General features: G+C 35.0%; 2 protein-coding genes across 2 annotated transcripts; both read right to left on the bottom strand.

The window, feature by feature from the left end:
- Positions 1–2,182: 2,182 nt before the first annotated feature.
- On the bottom strand, positions 2,183–8,000 carry LOC112526551 (ribosomal RNA small subunit methyltransferase, chloroplastic). Its single transcript, XM_025136883.1, has 10 exons — positions 7,687–8,000; positions 6,726–6,875; positions 6,120–6,176; positions 5,363–5,458; positions 5,162–5,257; positions 4,103–4,187; positions 3,907–3,959; positions 3,131–3,214; positions 2,451–2,561; positions 2,183–2,361 (listed from the first exon to the last, which is right to left on the bottom strand). Exons 1-10 carry the CDS (start codon positions 7,912–7,914, stop codon positions 2,296–2,298), a joined length of 1,026 nt encoding a protein of 341 aa, XP_024992651.1. The 5' UTR covers positions 7,915–8,000; the 3' UTR covers positions 2,183–2,295.
- Positions 8,001–11,675: 3,675 nt separating this feature from the next.
- LOC112526434 (two-component response regulator ARR12-like) lies at positions 11,676–14,866 on the bottom strand. The gene is made up of 3 exons (XM_025136717.1): positions 14,536–14,866; positions 14,108–14,184; positions 11,676–12,782 (listed from the first exon to the last, which is right to left on the bottom strand). The coding sequence occupies exons 1-3, from the start codon at positions 14,864–14,866 to the stop codon at positions 11,676–11,678; spliced, it is 1,515 nt and encodes a 504-aa protein (XP_024992485.1).
- Positions 14,867–17,892: the final 3,026 nt, after the last annotated feature.

Raw genomic sequence — 17,892 nt, 5'->3', positions numbered from 1 at the left:
AATAAAATGAAATATTAAAAACACGATGTATCTCGCTGCATTGCGCGAGTGCGCTTCTAGTATATTAAAAAACTAACAAATAAAACATTAAAAGTTAAGAAAATTTTAATATATCACATTACAAAAACTACAGATTAGGCAATGGCATACCACATGCTTAATGAGGCGTACAACAGCGGACCCAAAAAAATTCCGAGCATGTGCACCTTTAAGGTAGATCAAAGATCCGTAAAGTCGCTGATGTGTTCTTAAACTGAATTCCTGATAAACTTTTTAAGTTTTCTAGTTGTTTTTTATGAACCTTTTCGGTTTTCTAATTGATTTTGAGGGGTTTTTTTCGGTTTTTTGGTTAATATTCCTTGTGGTTGCATTACGAACCCAACTCGTTATAAAAATACAACCATGAGGACATGAACCATAAGTGTGTTTTAGTGAAACCATAAACATTGAAACTGTATGGATTTTGGTATTACCTCTTTAGCGTTAATTTCTTTAGATTTAACACCAACTATTTTGTGTTAATTTGTTTAGATTTAAGGCTAATTTGCTTATACTGATGTTAGTTTTGGACTAATCATTCAGATTTAGTGACAATACTGAACAAAAGTATCGAATGATTTTAGAGAAGAATATGTCAAATTTTAGTAATCAAAATGTATATAATTTGAAAAAAAAATATATTTTAGTAACTAAAATTGACGTAAAAACGTAAACGTCGACATGTTTTTAAAGTATGTTTCTTTCTGAACGATATGATACAGATTTAAATAAATATACTCATAGTTTGTTAGGTACATCTATAGTATATTATAAAGCATTTGACAAAAACTCTTAAAAACCATTTTTAATACATGAAATACTGTTTATTAATGCATATTACATAAAATTCAAGATTACAAATAAATTGTGCGTAAGTAGAACTTATTAAAGCTTCATGTTTGAATTCGTGTAACTAACTGCAGATAAACATTTCATTTTAAATAGTAAAAATCTAAAATATAATTAAGATGATCATTGAGTTCTAACAGATTACTTAATTATTATTCTTATAAAAGAATTATTAAATCGAAAATAAATTACTTCGTTATTAAATCTGAATTAAATTATAATAAAAAAATTGAATTAAAGAAATTACACAAAAACAAAAACATATAAATAATTAATTTGATACTAATATTGATATATTTATTTTCAAAATTTTATGATATCTTCAAGTTTATATTTTATTCAAAAATAAAATCATTATCCATTTCGCAAAACCACATAAAAATCATATTAAAACATCTACAGAGACAAAATAAAACAAAACATTAAGATCGAAATATATATATTGCTGCATTACGCAAGTACCATTCTAATTTTTCAAAACATAAATTAAGATAAAGTATTTTTTTCTAAATTCATTTTCATTTTAAGATTAATTTTTATTTATTCTATATTATATTAATTATTTTTATGATCCACCTATGATTTAGCAGATAAACTATTAGTTGATAAAGCTACTTGAAATAACATGTTAAAAATTAGTTGGAAAAAAATATAAAAGGTATAATGGAAATTAAAACGTTAAAACTTATTAAAACATAAAGTAGCATTTCAAAAAGCTAGTTTATGTAAATTAAACTGGATTTTTTTCAATTAGCTTTAAAAAATAAACCAGTTTATGGCTGTAACTACATATGTTAATGGGTATCAAGGCCGCTTTTTAGCATGTTAAATATGTGTTTTTGAATAAGGCTTCCAAAATTTTGGGGCCTGGTTTTACATGATGTAGGGTCTTTCTATCTCGGTGTCTCTCTAATTTCTATTAGAAAATAAAAATAATACGTCTCATCATCGCCTTTGTAATGTGTATATATGTATCTTTGTTATCCTATTTTCCAGTGCAATCAAAATCTTTAAAATCTTTAGTTGTAACAGTGCCTCCAAAAAGATCGGATTGTAACCCATGGATACAACATGATGGTCAACTTTTTTTTGATTAACCTGGATATCCAACCCGCTATGCGAGCCGACTAATCTCAGGACAACCACCTGCTTTGCAGATAGCCCGGAGTCACCGCATTTGAACCTCCGTTGACACAAGAGGATTTTTATTCCTCCTTGGATTTGAACCTGAGACCTCCTAATACTTTCGAACTTTGGAGTCAAGGTTGATGATCCACTTTCTATACAACAAGAATGAAACAAGGGTTTCTTGAAAGCTTTAGAAACACTTGTTTTGAGAAAGATTTCCAAAAAGTACCAAACTTTCCTACCTAATGCCCAAAAGGGCATCTCTAAATACCATTTTTGTCAAATATCTACAATTAAATTATGCAACTTTACAAAATCTTCTAGTGTCAATTCTTCCGGTCTCGACTGCACGAAGAAGGAACGATCATCGGAGTGTCGAAAAAGAAAGCTGAGTTGATTTAAGTTAAAGAACGGCAAAGGGGAGGGATACTTACTGTTGCAGGGAGACCAATGTTAACCAGAGCTTCCTCCATCTTGAGGGACGACGTTATGTGTTGGAGCGATTTGCGCAACATCTTTCGTTTCCCGTTAAATGCAGAATTAACCTAAAATTGAGAATTTAAGTGATGGAATAAGGGAATGGGAATCCTACAAAAAGGGTACACGACCCCACTCTCTGAAATGCTCCCATCGTACAATTCCCACGGCCATCAGGCTACGTTTTGTACACGGGAACGGACAGAGCAACAAGACACAACAAAACTCCTTGTACCACGTTTGAAGTGACATAAGACAATACAATAACTCACTATTCCACATTTGACACAACATGAGACAGGATAAAAACTCATTGTTACATGTTTGATGTGACAAGGGACAGGGACAGGGACCAGGACCAGGTGGGACTGGACTTTTTTGTCCCACCAAAAAAGGTGAAACAAGACGGGAGTTTTTGTCCTATTCCAGAGGGGCCACATGACTGTTAAAACTCATTGTTACATGATTTTTGAATGTTTTAATAACATAATTAATGTTGTAATCTCCCAAACGGAGAAACAGTTGAAGTTGAACTGTAATTTTTTAGAGAGATTTTGATTTTTACTTCTCCATATTTAGAAATTATAGAAAAACTGTTGGAGATGCTTTGAGTGCATTTATATTTCCAAGTACAAACCATTGAAAAGAAGCTCTTGGTTGATGAAACTTGGGGATAGTCTACTGTTTGCTTCAGTCTAAACACAACAACAGCTGCATCTACCTACATACAAATAAATGAATTCTCATTATAACATGAATGATTATAGTGAAAAAATAAAGCGAAGATAAGGTAGTCGTTACATGAACTTTCCGCAGCTAACACTGAATCCGGATATGAGTGAGCTATTTTATGCAAGATCTTGGTGATTGTTGCCAAGTAATTATGCTAACCAAACCAAACGAACCCAGTATATCCCAGGTGGGATCTGGGGAAGATAAGATGTACATAGACCTGACTTCTATCCTAAAGAGTAGAGCGGTTGTTTCCGTGAAGACCCCCGCTTGTGAAAAATGTGATATAGAGAAAGCCGGATGATGATAAAGTTTTGAAAAGCGATAACATACGAAGAGAAGCAAGTACTGGACAAGCAAAACCAAATATTACCCGGGGGGGGGGGGGGGGGGGTGTAAAATTGCACCCTATGCAGTAATATATTACCAAATACTCCTTGTTTTAACAGTCATGTTAGCCAACCATAAGCTAGCTTATTTTCTGACCTCACTGAAAAAGTCTCATTTGGTAAGCCATAACCGCCTTTTCGAAACGCTACTTCAAGTGGCTTATTGGGGTTTTTTCACTTTTCCAATTATACCCCTTATATTTTTCCTTTTAGGTGATTTTACATCGTCATGTAGCTTATCAGCTATTCTTATAAAATGTGGAGACAATAAAGAAAGGCATCAATAGCTTACTTTAGGTTGAGGAAAGAAGTTTTCCCTTGGGACCTTAAATTTGTATTCAGGATCTGCAAGGAAAAGGTTTCAGCCAAGAAATTAGAAAAAAAGAAAAAGATTAAATTTTATTTTTCAACCCTAAAATTTCCAACAATTGGTCAATATTTTCTTTTCATTTCATATCATCATATGAACAGTCCATATGCAGCATTACCTGAATAGAAGTTTATGAAGATATTGATGGGCCTGTATTCGGATGTCCTCAAGGATGAGTCCACCATGCGCACAGCGGCTTCCTCCTGAAGGTTTTCAAACATAAAGATGGAACATGACGATGAAATCATAACCGAAAAAACGGGTTTTCTATATTACAGGTTTGTGTTCATATTCGCATGTTCATTTGCAGGTCAGTAAAAACTAAATCAAACCAAAAAACTCAGTATATTCCATCTGGAGGTGGGGTCTGGGGGTGGGATGTACATAGACCTGACCTCTACCACAACGGCTAGAGTGGCTTAGGTAAGCATTAAGAAATGAAGATGTCATTGTGGGTCCCTTTACCAAGGAGAAATGGAGATGGGCCATAAATGAAGACCGAAGGAAAATGATATAAATGAATGGAACTTAAATCTCGGAAGTAGAATTGCGCCATAGTACATTGCATTTTCATGCATTCTCATATGTAAACTAGTTACCTAAATGTTTGAGATATCACATTTGAGGTACCAAAATGAAAGTTTTAGAAGTATGTTATACAAAACAAGAATCAGACCAAACTACTTTAGATACACTCTCCTTTATTTAAAGATTATGCATCACCTGAATAAAGCTCTCAGATATCTACATGTACTTCTGATAAGCAATATAGTACGAAAAGGTGAATCCTTTATGAAGATCCCTTATCTATGAAATACGTCGAGAAAGATCAAAGAAAACATAAACAATATATCGTATTTTGATGTGGCAAGAATATCATCCCAAATTTTACATTTGTGGGACCACACCTCTCTACACTATTGGGTTGCGGCAAGGTCTGCGTGCATCCTACCCGCCTCCTTCAGGTAGACCCTACCTCTGTGGGGGATATACTGGGTTCGTTTGGTTTGGTTTGGACTATGGAACCTTCAAGCCAGTCCTTAGTTTTACAGGTATGTGTGATAAGAAACTAACAAGATTTCACCAGTTATGAAGGACTGTGAGACGCTTAACATGGTTTTTCGCAAGTAACAGAAAAATGTCACATAAATAACGGAAAAAAACGAAAAATGCAAACCTGGAGTAATAAGACTACTTGAGAGAAGACGTCACCCATTGGAAGAAGTTGTTTGACTACATCAGTACTTATATTAAATGGTATATTGGCAACCACCTGTATAAACAATTAGGATAAAATAGAATGTTTTTCGATTAAAACCACCCACAACTCACAAGGTATCTTATCTGGCATAAATAGAGAGAAACATAAGGTTTTCACCTTTGCGTATGGATTTGAATCCGAGGGATCACTTTCTTCCATGTATGATGACAAATGAGATCGGAGGTGGCATCTTGTAAAGTCCTCCTGTACCACCTACATAATTTGTTGATGACTATGAAACGTTATTAACAGTTCATTTGTACCAGTAGTAGTCAAATCAATTTCAACAGCAAGACTAAATACATGAACTAGTAGTATCCAAAGAACATAAGACAAACTAATGTCAAGAAAAGACCAAACTACCCCTAAGTTAACAGAATTTTTATAGGGATACAGATAAAGAAAGGGTAAAAAGACCAAACTACCCCTGAGTTAACAGGAACTTTTGTTAACGGAGTTAGTGGCAGGGATCCAGAGCGTGAGAAAATGTAAACCACAGGGTCCTTTTCCATGATTATTTCACTTTAGGGATGCACGGTGTGATTTTCAGTAAACTACAGGGACATAACATGTAATTTACTCGAAATAAATAAGATTTTGGAATGTAAAAGCCTGGTCCATCATCATAACTTATAGTCGAAATCGGGAAAAAAAATGATGACCAGCAACTCCAACCGGCCCCACACAGAACCTACCTCGAAGAGCACCAATGTGAGGGGGCATTTTTTGGCTCACTCAACGGCTGAGGCTAGCCAACCCGGGGGGGGGGGGGGGGGGGGAGGATAGATCGACCCGGGAAATATATATTGATATTATAAATTTGAGAGGGATTCATATGCTAAGTGCAGCAAAAACAAACAGAAGTATGCATTACCTTCACACGGCGTGTACTCGCAAAGCGATCTCTTACAAGTGCAGCCATGTAAGGATCCTACAGTTCACAGCAGTCAATAGAAGAAATTATTACACTACACTAATGTCATTTAATTTGTTCCAACAAGCTGATCCACATTTCACACAAAATTTTCAAGTTAAATGGGCACAAATAATGATTTATGGCATACATACAATGCTGCAATTATGGAGTTCCAAAGATATCCATATGCTTGTATGATGAGCATTCCATCATTTTCTGTATGATGGATTTTAGCCTATTGGGAAAGGGGGAAAATACTTCATTCATTCCATATACATGGAATGCCCTCAACTTCAGAAATAGCATATTAATATATGCACAATAAATCATAGGAAAAGGTGAACATTCACTTTTTAGAAAAAATTGAAGTTTCTTCATAATAATGACTGATGATACATTTTATAACTAATCTGTAGGTGTGAGATATAGGAAAGTATTGAAGACTTCCCAAATCTGATGATATCACATTGATCAAGACACTACAAAGATGAATAATGACAAGTTTATTATGTGATGGTAAGATCAAACACTTAGCAAGAACAAGAAAGGCCGAAAATGAAAAACCTTTTCAATAGCAAGAATAGTTGCACCAGATTCAACAAGTACATTGGTGAGAGACCCGGTTCCTGGACCAATTTCAAGCACCACGTCACCATCGCTTACATTGGCAGCATCAACAAGTTGTTCATTTACTTCACCATTTAACATGTAATGCTGCATGACATAATAATAATAACAACTAATTAGCTATCATTCTGTCCATTTCAGAAAATAGAGAGCCAATTCTTGATTTTTGGTGTCAACCAAAATACTTTTCAAATTATTTGTCCTTCCTTATTTACTGTCAACTATATTATTCACCTCATAATAACTTGCTGTGAAGTTCATAATACAAGAATTTACAAAAGAATCTTATTGTTAACAAGAAATCATCAGGATATGGTTTTAGGGACTGTCAAATACTGCAACCACAGGGAATGTCACCATTGTAACCAGTGCAATCAATGCCAGTTAGACAGAAAGAAAAGCAATCTAAAAAGAAGAAAGAGAGCAACTTGGAACAAAAGAAACTGAATTTGAGTTCTTCAGCTCAATATTTAGTTAATCATTTCATTGATTCTTAGTTGATATTAACTTTCTCCCCTCTCTTTTCTTGTACCACCTTCTTTTCACTATAATTGAGTCTCCATACTCCATGAATTTGTGCTTAAAATCCAAAATAACTTCAATCTTAGAAAGTGGCCATTTGAGTTTAAAATGTAGCTTCTTTTTACCACAATCAACAAACACCCACCAAGTGCTCGACAAAAATTCCCACTCAAACCCAAACGAAACATCACCTATTCATTCACCCCAAGTAAAAGAACCTGCAAACCCGGTGCGCAATTCAGGTACAACACAAGAAACAGATGTTTCTGACATAATTCCAGACGTTTAAACGAGTGCCAACGTCTTATAACCCGTTCTGGAGTAAACACAAACAAAACCCATACAAAAACAACACCCAAAAACTCATAAAACTCACCTGGCCAAGGGTTTTTCTAGGGATACGGCCTTTGGAGTTGAGAGCTCTGAGAGTGGCATGGTAATCATCCGGTTCTTTGATCTTGATTCTGGTTTTGGGTTTGATTCTATCAGGTTTGTGAGTGTTACTAGAGGCCACAACACACACAACTGTTGGGGATCTTGTTCTACAACGAAGGGAAGAAGCAGAAGAAGGAATTGGCGGGAGATTTTGTAGCAGGATCGTCATCTTCTTCGCGAAGAAACTTTTGGTGGGATGAAATGGAAGAAGTGTAAGAAAAAATAGGTATAATTACCGTTATCTTTCCCTGCACCAAACAATTGGCCACGTTGACTTCAAATATCAGTCAAACCCTTCTATTTTTAAAAATGATTGAATTACATTTTTAGTCCCTATGGTTTGTTAAAAATCAACATTTCTCCCTATGGTTTTGAAATTGCGGTTTTCGTTATTGTGGTTTGCAATTCTTTGTCATCTTTGTTTCTGAGCCTAACTCATACTTTTAAGTATAAGAGATGAAAACAACAATAAAGTGTAAAAAATAAAGATGAAAATGCAATGAATTATAAACCTTAGGGATGAAAATTGTAATTATAAAAACACAGTAATGAAATTAGAAAAAATATCATCAAACCATGAGGACTAAAAACATAATTTACTCTTTTTTTATTAACATGGATATCCAATCCGTTATACGAGCTGGCTAATCTCAAGACGATCACCTGCTTTGTGGATAACCTTGAGTCACCGCATTTGAACCTCCATGGCGAATATGGAATTTTTATTTAGTGTTGATTGATTGTGTTATATTTCGAGTAAACTATAAATTTGGTCCATATGATTTATCTAAAATAACATTTTCTACCATGTAGTTTCGAAATTATAAGATCGTCATTGTGGTTTATAAAAAAATTCTGAATTTAGTCCTTCCCTAACGACTGTTACAAATTCCGTTAGATGAGGAACACTTTTGTTCTTTTATTGATTGTTTTGTCTACCCAATTAAAACCCATATGGATCAAAAATCACAAATCGATTTTGAATGGATAAAAAGACGAAAATATCTCCCATTTAACAGAATTTGTTAACAGTAACACCAAATTTATAGTTTACTCTAAATTTTATTAGTTTATCTTTGATTTTTATCTGATAAAATATCATATTTTTTATTTGTTGTTATAATTGTATTTTAATTTTTCATTATTGTTGTATTTCTTTAATATATTTTATTTGTTCATAATAGTTGTTATATAATAATATTATTACAATATTTTCAAAAATTAGTAATTTTTATAATTTATCCATTAATCTTTTTATATATTTTGGATAATTTAAATTATTTTAACAAATAGTGGAGGGAAATGCAATAAATAATTTATTTTCAATATATATTAATATATGGAAATAAAAATAGGGACCAATTTATAAACCAAAAAGTCTTTGAGCAAGAAATCTCCATTTAAATGATTCACGATCGACATTTTTATTCATACTGAAATTTATAAAGTTGTTCTTTTTGACAAATTATAGGATCTGGATGAGGCTTTGCAATACCCTTTCAATTGACGTAAACCCAAGTTGGGATGAGACATCAGTTGGTAGAGCAGAGGACTGAAAATCCTCGTGTTATCAGTTCAAATCTGGTTCCCGACACATGATTAATTTGTATGAGTCTCTATCATGATTTGAGAATAATTTGGTTTATAGGTTTAAGAAATATGTTGGACAGAGAAACATGATGTTGACAGGTTCATGAACGCATGCTCTTAGGTTCAGTGTAGTTCTAACCATGTCAGTGACGAGGAATCGTTCATTGTCATGGCGTAGACATTTCACTGAACCATATAATCAAGGGAAATTGACTAAAATAGTCAGTTCTTCAACTTTAATTCACTTTATTGCCGCTTTTTAAATACAATTTGTCGTCGTCACAATGAAATTTCAAGTAAAAACACGTCAGATATAAGAAGCAAATATAAAGTGTAAGATGAATATGAGAAAATGAACTTTTGTCTTAGATTTGTTTTTTTAAGACGGGTATCAGCAAACGTTGGCTAATCAACAGGACCTTGTGTGCGAGCATGAGCTCGCGTCTTTTAAATTGCACGAGCTCATGCCATTCACTTGTGTGACTTTTTGTGTGTGATCATGCCCAATCGTCGTCCAGTTTGCTTGCATACATAACTGTATTTAACGGTTCAATATCAAATTAATTCATTTCTTATTGCACTGAATCCTTTCCACCGTACGTATTTATAGTTTTGCATATTTAACAACATTTGTATCGTCATTTCATTTCTTGATCCATTCTTGAATCCACTGATCATATCAAGAACACCTCAGTAGCAATTCCATACTCGATTCACTGCCTTATGGCTTCATTTCGTCCCCATTCGACCCCCTGAACTTTCCTACTTTCACGAAATGGCCGTTTCGGTCTTTGTACCTTATTCGAAATTTTTGGAGTGTTACATATTGGTTCGTATAACTTTTTCTTCATATTTAAGAAAAAACGTAAATGTATGAAAAGCCAAGGGACTAATTGGCACATTTTAAATTTTCAAAGGTGAAGTTGTAAATTGGAAAAAACACACATAACAAACTCAATTTAGATCATATATACCATTTTGTCATATCAACCCTTATATTTTTCATGTATTTATTCTAGAGATACATAAGGTCTAGGCTTATAAGAATAAGATCATCCCACCTCATTTTCAGTAAGGGTGGAGCAGCGGAACCGGATACTCACTTGAGAAACTGGAACTACCTTGGAACTACTAGTTTCGGAACCGGAACCGATATGAGTGGTTCCGGTTCTTAAAATACGGAACTGATTGAGAATGGTTCCAGTTCCGGTTCTCAATTTTTCGGAACCGTTACCCGCCAGGACCAATTGTGCAGTTCTTTTTTACATATTTTGTGTAGTTTTTTGTATTAAAAAAAATATGTGCAGATTTTTATATAATTTGTTCAGTTTTTTATGTAATTTATGTAGTTTTATGTTAAAAATATGTGTAGTTTCTAATACAAAGTTTGTGCAGTTTTTTTAATATAAAATTTGTGTAGTTTTTTGTTAAAAATATGTGCAGTTTTTAGTTAAAAATGTGTGCAGTTTTTTACGAGTTTGTGTAGTTTTTTTAACACTCAATTATTTACAAGTACTGTACGAGGTTGAGGATGTGATGAGTATGCAAGAAATTGAAACGAGATTCAGAATTTGAGATAAAATGATTCGTATTTTTTTCAAATTGTGTTTAATTGGATTCGTAGTATGTAATCGTTAAACTTTCAACATTTACTATTAGTCTACTATGATTTGTAATCGTTAAACAATATTTGTAACCATTATTTCGTATAATTTGTATTCTTGTTTATTTATTTAGTGTTTAGGCAATGTTTTATTTTTTATTTTAAATAATAAAATTTTAATATTTTAAGAAGTTGGGCGGTTCCGGTTCCAAAAATTCAAGAACCGCTCTAACCAGTTCCGGTTCCAATATCTCAAGAACCATCTGTTCCGGTTCCTGTCAAATAGGGCGGGTACCCGTCTATGCTCACCCCTAATTTTCAGTGAGTAATGGAAAAAGTTTCGGGCTTTTTAATGCCCGTGACAAGCTTTAGGGTTGAAAAATGACCCAATCAGACTTTTTTGGGTTTAACCAGGCTTTTTTAGGTCGGAATTTTGCAGACCAGGCCTAGGTCCAAGCATGCTGCCAATATTTCGGCCTAATTGGGCTTTGAGGCCTGGTCTAGCCCAGGCTCACTAGGCCCAAGCTTTTTCGGACTGGGCTTGGGAACTTTTTGTGCATCTCTAGCTCATTCTGCAATGAGCTCCATACCTTCATTTCATAACTCATACCCCCAAAATCAAGAAATACAATTTCAGGGGATATACATCAAGATTCAAGAATACATGGATCATCCATATAATATATAGTTGATATTTACATGTTTGACTCAAAAAAGTCAACTACATATTCATTGAATTAAGTCAAATCTTGACGATCGAAAAGTAAATCATCGAATATGCATATCGTAGTTGCATCAACGCCATCGTCGCCTCCTACCATCCCCAGTTGACGGAATTCTGGAGGAAGTGAGCACGAGGTGAAATCGCTAAAAATCTCAGAATTGGCATTGGTGTCGTTTCCTGATGCTGCTGGCCGTTGAGAAGAACCGCTGGCTGGCTCAGTCCAGTCGGTCCACAGCGGTGCTGCAGATTCCGGAGGTGTAAAGCTCACCGCCTCGTCCCATTCGGTCCCCGGCGGTGCTGCACCTGGTTGCAGCGGAGTCATGATGGCAGTCTTGGTTTGGTCAATGCCTTGAAGAGAGGTTATAGAAGATTGTTGACAAGGGAACTTAAGGGGCTCAGCCCAGTTGGACCATGGTGGAGATAAAGATGATTGCTGCTGAGTGAAGCTAGCCACCTGGTTCCAGTCAGACCCTGGCGGTGCAACTGGCGGTGGCGGTTGCGGCTGAGTCAAGATGGTTGGCATGCTTTTAACATCTAGAAGAGCGGCTATAGAAGACTGCTGCTGGTGGTTGCTACTGAACCTAATCAGGTCAGCCCAGTTGGTTCCTGGTGGTGCACCAGAAGTGAAGCTGGCTGAAAACGATGGGCAATGACTAGAATCGTCATTTCCCACTTCCGAAAGAGAATGTTGTTGCTGAATGTAACTCCCATTCTCTCTTATGATCCGACTACCATCACTTAAATGACTATGCTGCCCAAACTCGACAGACTTTCCGTCACCAGCCAATCTAAAACCAGCAAAATTTGTATTTGAGGATGCTCTATTGTCACCAATACTTAAGAGAACGCTTTTCTTTTCATCGCCATATACCCTAAAGTTATGGTCAGGTCTCAAGCGGATTGTGTTTAGAAACGATATATCTGGAGGCATTCCCAATCTTGATCCATAACAATTCAAACCCAAGTGGCTTGTAGTAGCGTTTCTTGATCCGATTCCAAAAGGGTTCCAATGGGATTGTTGAAAGTTTCTTTGTGAAGCGTTGAAACCGAAAGGGTCGATAAAATCATATGAAGGACCTGTAAATCCTTCTTGAGCTCGTTTCATACACATCCGGTACTTCTGCAAAATAAGTTAGTATTTATATCTCATCACCCACCCCACAAAAAAGAATTCTAGTTGGCAGAAAATAGCAAACAAACACTCCATACAGGTGTATTTCTTTACAGCTTGATTGTTAAGCCATTAATCCAAAATGGCTATATGGAATAAGCCAGGACCCCTCACTCGTACCCATTAAGCCACCTTAAACAAATTAATACCAGAAATGCCCCAGAAATAATCCATCCTTTTCTCTTTGCCTCCCTCAAATCCATTGGTCTCCCGTTCCTTAGAAAAATTTATCGAGACATACAACTTAATCATTACATGATTAGGGGCTGTTTGGTTGGTTTCCCATCAAGACCTGAATGGATAAAGTTGTCTATGTGGATTAATTTTTTTGTATAGATTGGGAAGGTTTTTGTTTGGAAGGTCTTTCTTCATAGATGGAGAGGCAGGTGTGGGAAAAACTTGGCTTTATACATAAAGCTCCCCCTAGAAGCTTACTGAATAAGCCACTTTCTATATCATTAAGCCACTACTAAATAGTCATATATACCTGACCGAATAAACTGAGATCCCATTAAGCTCATTAAGTTGCTAACAAGCAGGCCCTTAATTGGAAAAAAAATAAACAGTTCCTAAGACTTATCTGGAATAAGATGACTTAATATGGACAGCAGATAAAATGGCTTATCTATTTCAGCCACTTCCGGCCGTTGCTTAAGAACAAAAAACCAGACACTGCTTAATGGCCAAGCGAATAAGCTTTTGAGTCCATTAAGCTGATTAACCGAATAAGATACTTTCTGCCAACCAAAATGCTTTGGCACTTATTACCCAACTCACCAGCATGGTTTATTCGCTATTTCTACCAACTGAATTGTTTAGTTCGTTGTTATACATGGAGTGTTCTTCCGCTAATATATATCAACTATGATACACGTCTTCATACATACCAACTTCCAAGACTCTGCTTTTGAGTGGGATATACTGGGATTGTTTGGTCTGGTTTTTCAATAGAGTTATTGGAGGGTCCATTGGTGTGCATCTTCGGTAAGAATTGAACCATGGTGGTACGAGAAGCAATGAAGCAAGCAATCAATCATTTCAAATCTCGATTATTAATGATTGTTAAATGTGTATATTTCAAGATTCTATAAGTGGCAAAGGTAATCTTGGTAATAAATCAAATATTTACTAGTTTTAATTGCTCACAAGAAGTAATAACAATAAAGCATGCTTAATTAAATTCCATTTTTTCTTCTTTTCTATTTATAAATAAATCCCAAAAAATATGCCGAAAGATAATAAAATGAATTTTTAATAGTTGAAGAACAGCAAACCTGCAAATGACTGGCCACATTCTCCCTTGTCAATCCTGGGAGATTCATGAGTTCAACTATCTTCTTTGGAAAAGCCTCTAAATAAAGAAATAAATGTGATCAAAGTTGTATACAAATTAAGAGAAAATATAATTACAGAAAAAAGAATAAGAAAATATATTTGTTTGGCCTTTCTGCTAGTAAAATATCGTTTTGCCGTCTTTTACCAACGAATCCTTCTTCATGGTAAAAAAACAGACATTTCATGACCCAAATGCCCTTCATGAGCATCAATATAGAATCATTTCACCAAGGGCAAATTGGTCAAGTCACTTCTTTTATTTGCACAAAAAATTGTTGGAACACGAAGTGCAACCGAATTTGCAGTGACACCCAAACAAATACATTATTTTCCCAGAAAAAATAATCAAAATCAAGAATTATCTTACTATCGTGTCCTAGCTGCGCAACGGCATCCAAGAATTTTTGATGCATCTCTTTAGTCCAAACAACCCTCGGTTTCTTTTCTACATTTCCATTTTCCTCGTTTATCTCTACTGTTCTTGTTCTTTTGCACGCTTCACTAGCAACTGACGATGATCCATTCTCTACATGTACTAATTTTCCAGATGATGATTCTGTTTTACCTTTTTCTCGTGCCAATGCAGTTGCCCAAAGATTGTTAACATCATTCATGCTCAAGGATTTCATAATATATACCGTTACACCATTCCCACCACTTATTGAAGCGTTCTTTATATCATCATTATCCGGGGACATAACTGTGTCATGTTATATATATCAAATGAGTTATTCATTTTTTGAACTATTGTGCTTATTTTTACAAAAATGCAAAATACACAATGATCTTTTTGCATTCACAATTCCACAAGCACTAAGATTATTTAGCAACAGAAGGCCAAGTATGATGATTCAAGAATTCAATAGCTCTATATCTAAACGATATAAATCAATGAATCGCTGTATCTGAATCCTTAGCAAGAATTTGGCAAAAGGGAAAGATGAAACTTACAAATGATTTGTAGTTCAAACTCTCTTTTTATATGGTCGATGATCCCATATTTGTTTGCATATGTTCTGTGGATGTTTGTTAAGATCAATTCCAGATCATCTTTCTTCTCCCGGATTATATTCAATGCATCCATTTCCCTTTCATAACTAAAAGCTGTAAAAGAAGAGAGTTGAACAGATTGGATCTTTCAAAACAATAAGAATGTTTATTAGCAATGTTCATAATCTGCACATCCTAAGCGAAAATTAAGATGAATTATGACTAAAGAACGTAAAACTAATCACCATCAAAGCACATAGATTCTATATAGAGACAATCACAAAAAACCAACAATGGATCGCTCTAAAATTCTATTTGGTACCTTCATAACGACAGTTGTCAAGCATATCAGCAACAATATTGCGACAAATACAATCATCATTCACGAGAAATATGCATATTTCTTTGGCTCCAAAAGATTGAGTGTATCTTCCGAGTGAACTAATTCTGTTCATTTTCTTGATCGATGAGAGTAAAGAGAATGTAAAACAAGAATTATCTTAATTTGAAGCCAAGGTTATAGAGGCTATGTCTTCTGAAAGATTAAAGAGGATATGATTTATCGAAATTTATTTCCTTAAGCTCCTATATATACACATACCATTAAGAAATAAGGTGGTTTCTCATGCATTAGAGGTGTGCCCGACATTTATATCAAGGGTAATGATAGAGAAGAGATAGTAAGAGAGAGAGAAAAATCAAAAATCAAAAAGAAGACGATAAACCAAATGAATCTATGAAGATTGATGAACAAGATAGACATATATCGTTTATTCTTTTGCCCCCATAAAAATTGCAACGTTTGACTAGACAAATAGTTCTATAAAATTGTTTCGCTATTTTGTTTAGCATACGAAATTCTCATCAACAACAACAAAAAGGGCATCCAGGGACCAAAAATTAATATGGTTACAATGAGGAAAAATAGATAATTTGAGCTTGAATATTGCCCCAAAAAAAGAACTATGTAATTAAGATATGATAGCTAGAAACAGAATTAAATAGGAGTCAAACTTATCTAATCAAAGTCAAAGCACTTTGTTTTGACATTTCTATTTGAATCAACACTAAGGGGATGTTTGGTTGGTTTTCTATCAAGTCATGTGAGGATAAGTTGTCTGTGTGAATTGATCTATCTGTATAGATTGGAAAGGTTTTTGTTTGGGAGGGTTTTTTCATAGATGAAAATAGCGTGTTTTTTAATTGGGAGAGACACGTTTGGAAAAAACTGGGCTTCCTGCATAAAGCTCCCCCCTAGAACTTAGAAGCTTACTGAATAAGTCACTTTCTATATAATTAAGCCAATACCAAACAATCATGTAAGCTGACCAAATAAGCTGTGAGTCTCATTAAGCTCATTAAGTTGCTAACAAACAAACCCTAAGGTTTGTTAAAGTAAGAAATAAGACTAGCAGTTGGTCACATCCATTAAAATAGATTTTAGATGTTTGATAACCAAATTCATTTCGGTACTTATAAATTATTATAGTAAGGTCGGCAATGTTCATACCAAAATGATTATACATTGTCTTCATTTATATATTTTGAGCAAAAGACATATTTGTTTGTATGGATCTGACTATCGACAATCTACTCATATAAATTTATAACTTCAAGAATTGTATAAGCTAGCATTACTCATAAACACTCAAATCTAAATTAGTGAGGTTGTAACACAAGCCATGTAATTAGCCCTTCCATACTTTCCATGTTCTAAAATCTTAGTCGCTTAATGGTCCCAAACATGTTTGGTTCGGTCAGTTTTGAATGGTTACATGGGACCAAAACAAAATTGGGTCGTTTAAAATTAGAAAACACCAGCCAACCCTGCGGTCAAAACCTTGGTAGTTTGACGATCTCAAGGGTTGTGGCGTAGTGGTTGAGGCTCAGAGGGATGTGGTGGCGTATCCCACCTGCCCAGGGTTCGATTCTAGGCATATAGAACAATTGTGGGCACCTGAAAGACTTGATTCCTAGCAAACGTCATGTCAGGCCGTTCCTCTTCCCCCATTTGACAACCGTATCTCGTTCTTCAATAGAAGAAGCCGTGTGAGTGGGAAGGTGGCAAATATGAATATAAGAACTTATGTTCGTAAAATCTGTGAAAAGAAACCTGCACCCACTATTTTTTTTACCCAAGGCTTATTTCTTTTTTATCCCGAAAAGAAACACGATCGACCACCTATCGGTGGCAGACTGTGGAATTTTTTTTTTTTGGTTCCACTGAGAAAGTCTAGTGAATTTAAAGACTAGGAATGGTGTGCATAGAAATACAGTATTTTGCACCCAACTCTTTGAAACTCTGACTAAGCTTGTTCCTTGAAACTCGAGAGGGTCGCCTTTGGGAGCGTTCGCCGCACAAGCAGTGGAGCATGTGGTTTAATTTTGAAATCGCACTTGCTCTTTATCTTTCTACCCATCTCAAAGATTCATCCTATATATTAATGCAATCAAATTATTCCAGTAAATAACAAAATCATGGATAGGAAACTCCATTAGTCACCTAGACTGAGTTTATCAAGGATGATTTCTTGCAGTCACAATTTGCCGGGATTAGTCTAGGCATAACCTGGGACACCCTTCCAAAAAACTTGGGCGGTTTGAGCCCAACTATGCTATGCATTATAAAGTTACAAACTTTGACTCACAATTCCAATTTACAATCAGTTTCAATCAGTTTCACGCTCAGACAATAATTACCATTAACTACATGTTCACTTTACTTATAATTTTA

Source organism: Cynara cardunculus, assembly GCF_001531365.2.
Source record: "Cynara cardunculus var. scolymus isolate 2C chromosome LG 14, CcrdV1, whole genome shotgun sequence".
Taxonomy (NCBI): Eukaryota; Viridiplantae; Streptophyta; class Magnoliopsida; order Asterales; family Asteraceae; genus Cynara; species Cynara cardunculus.
The sequence above is the reverse complement of the archived record's forward strand: the minus strand, read 5'-3'. Positions and strand labels throughout refer to the sequence as shown.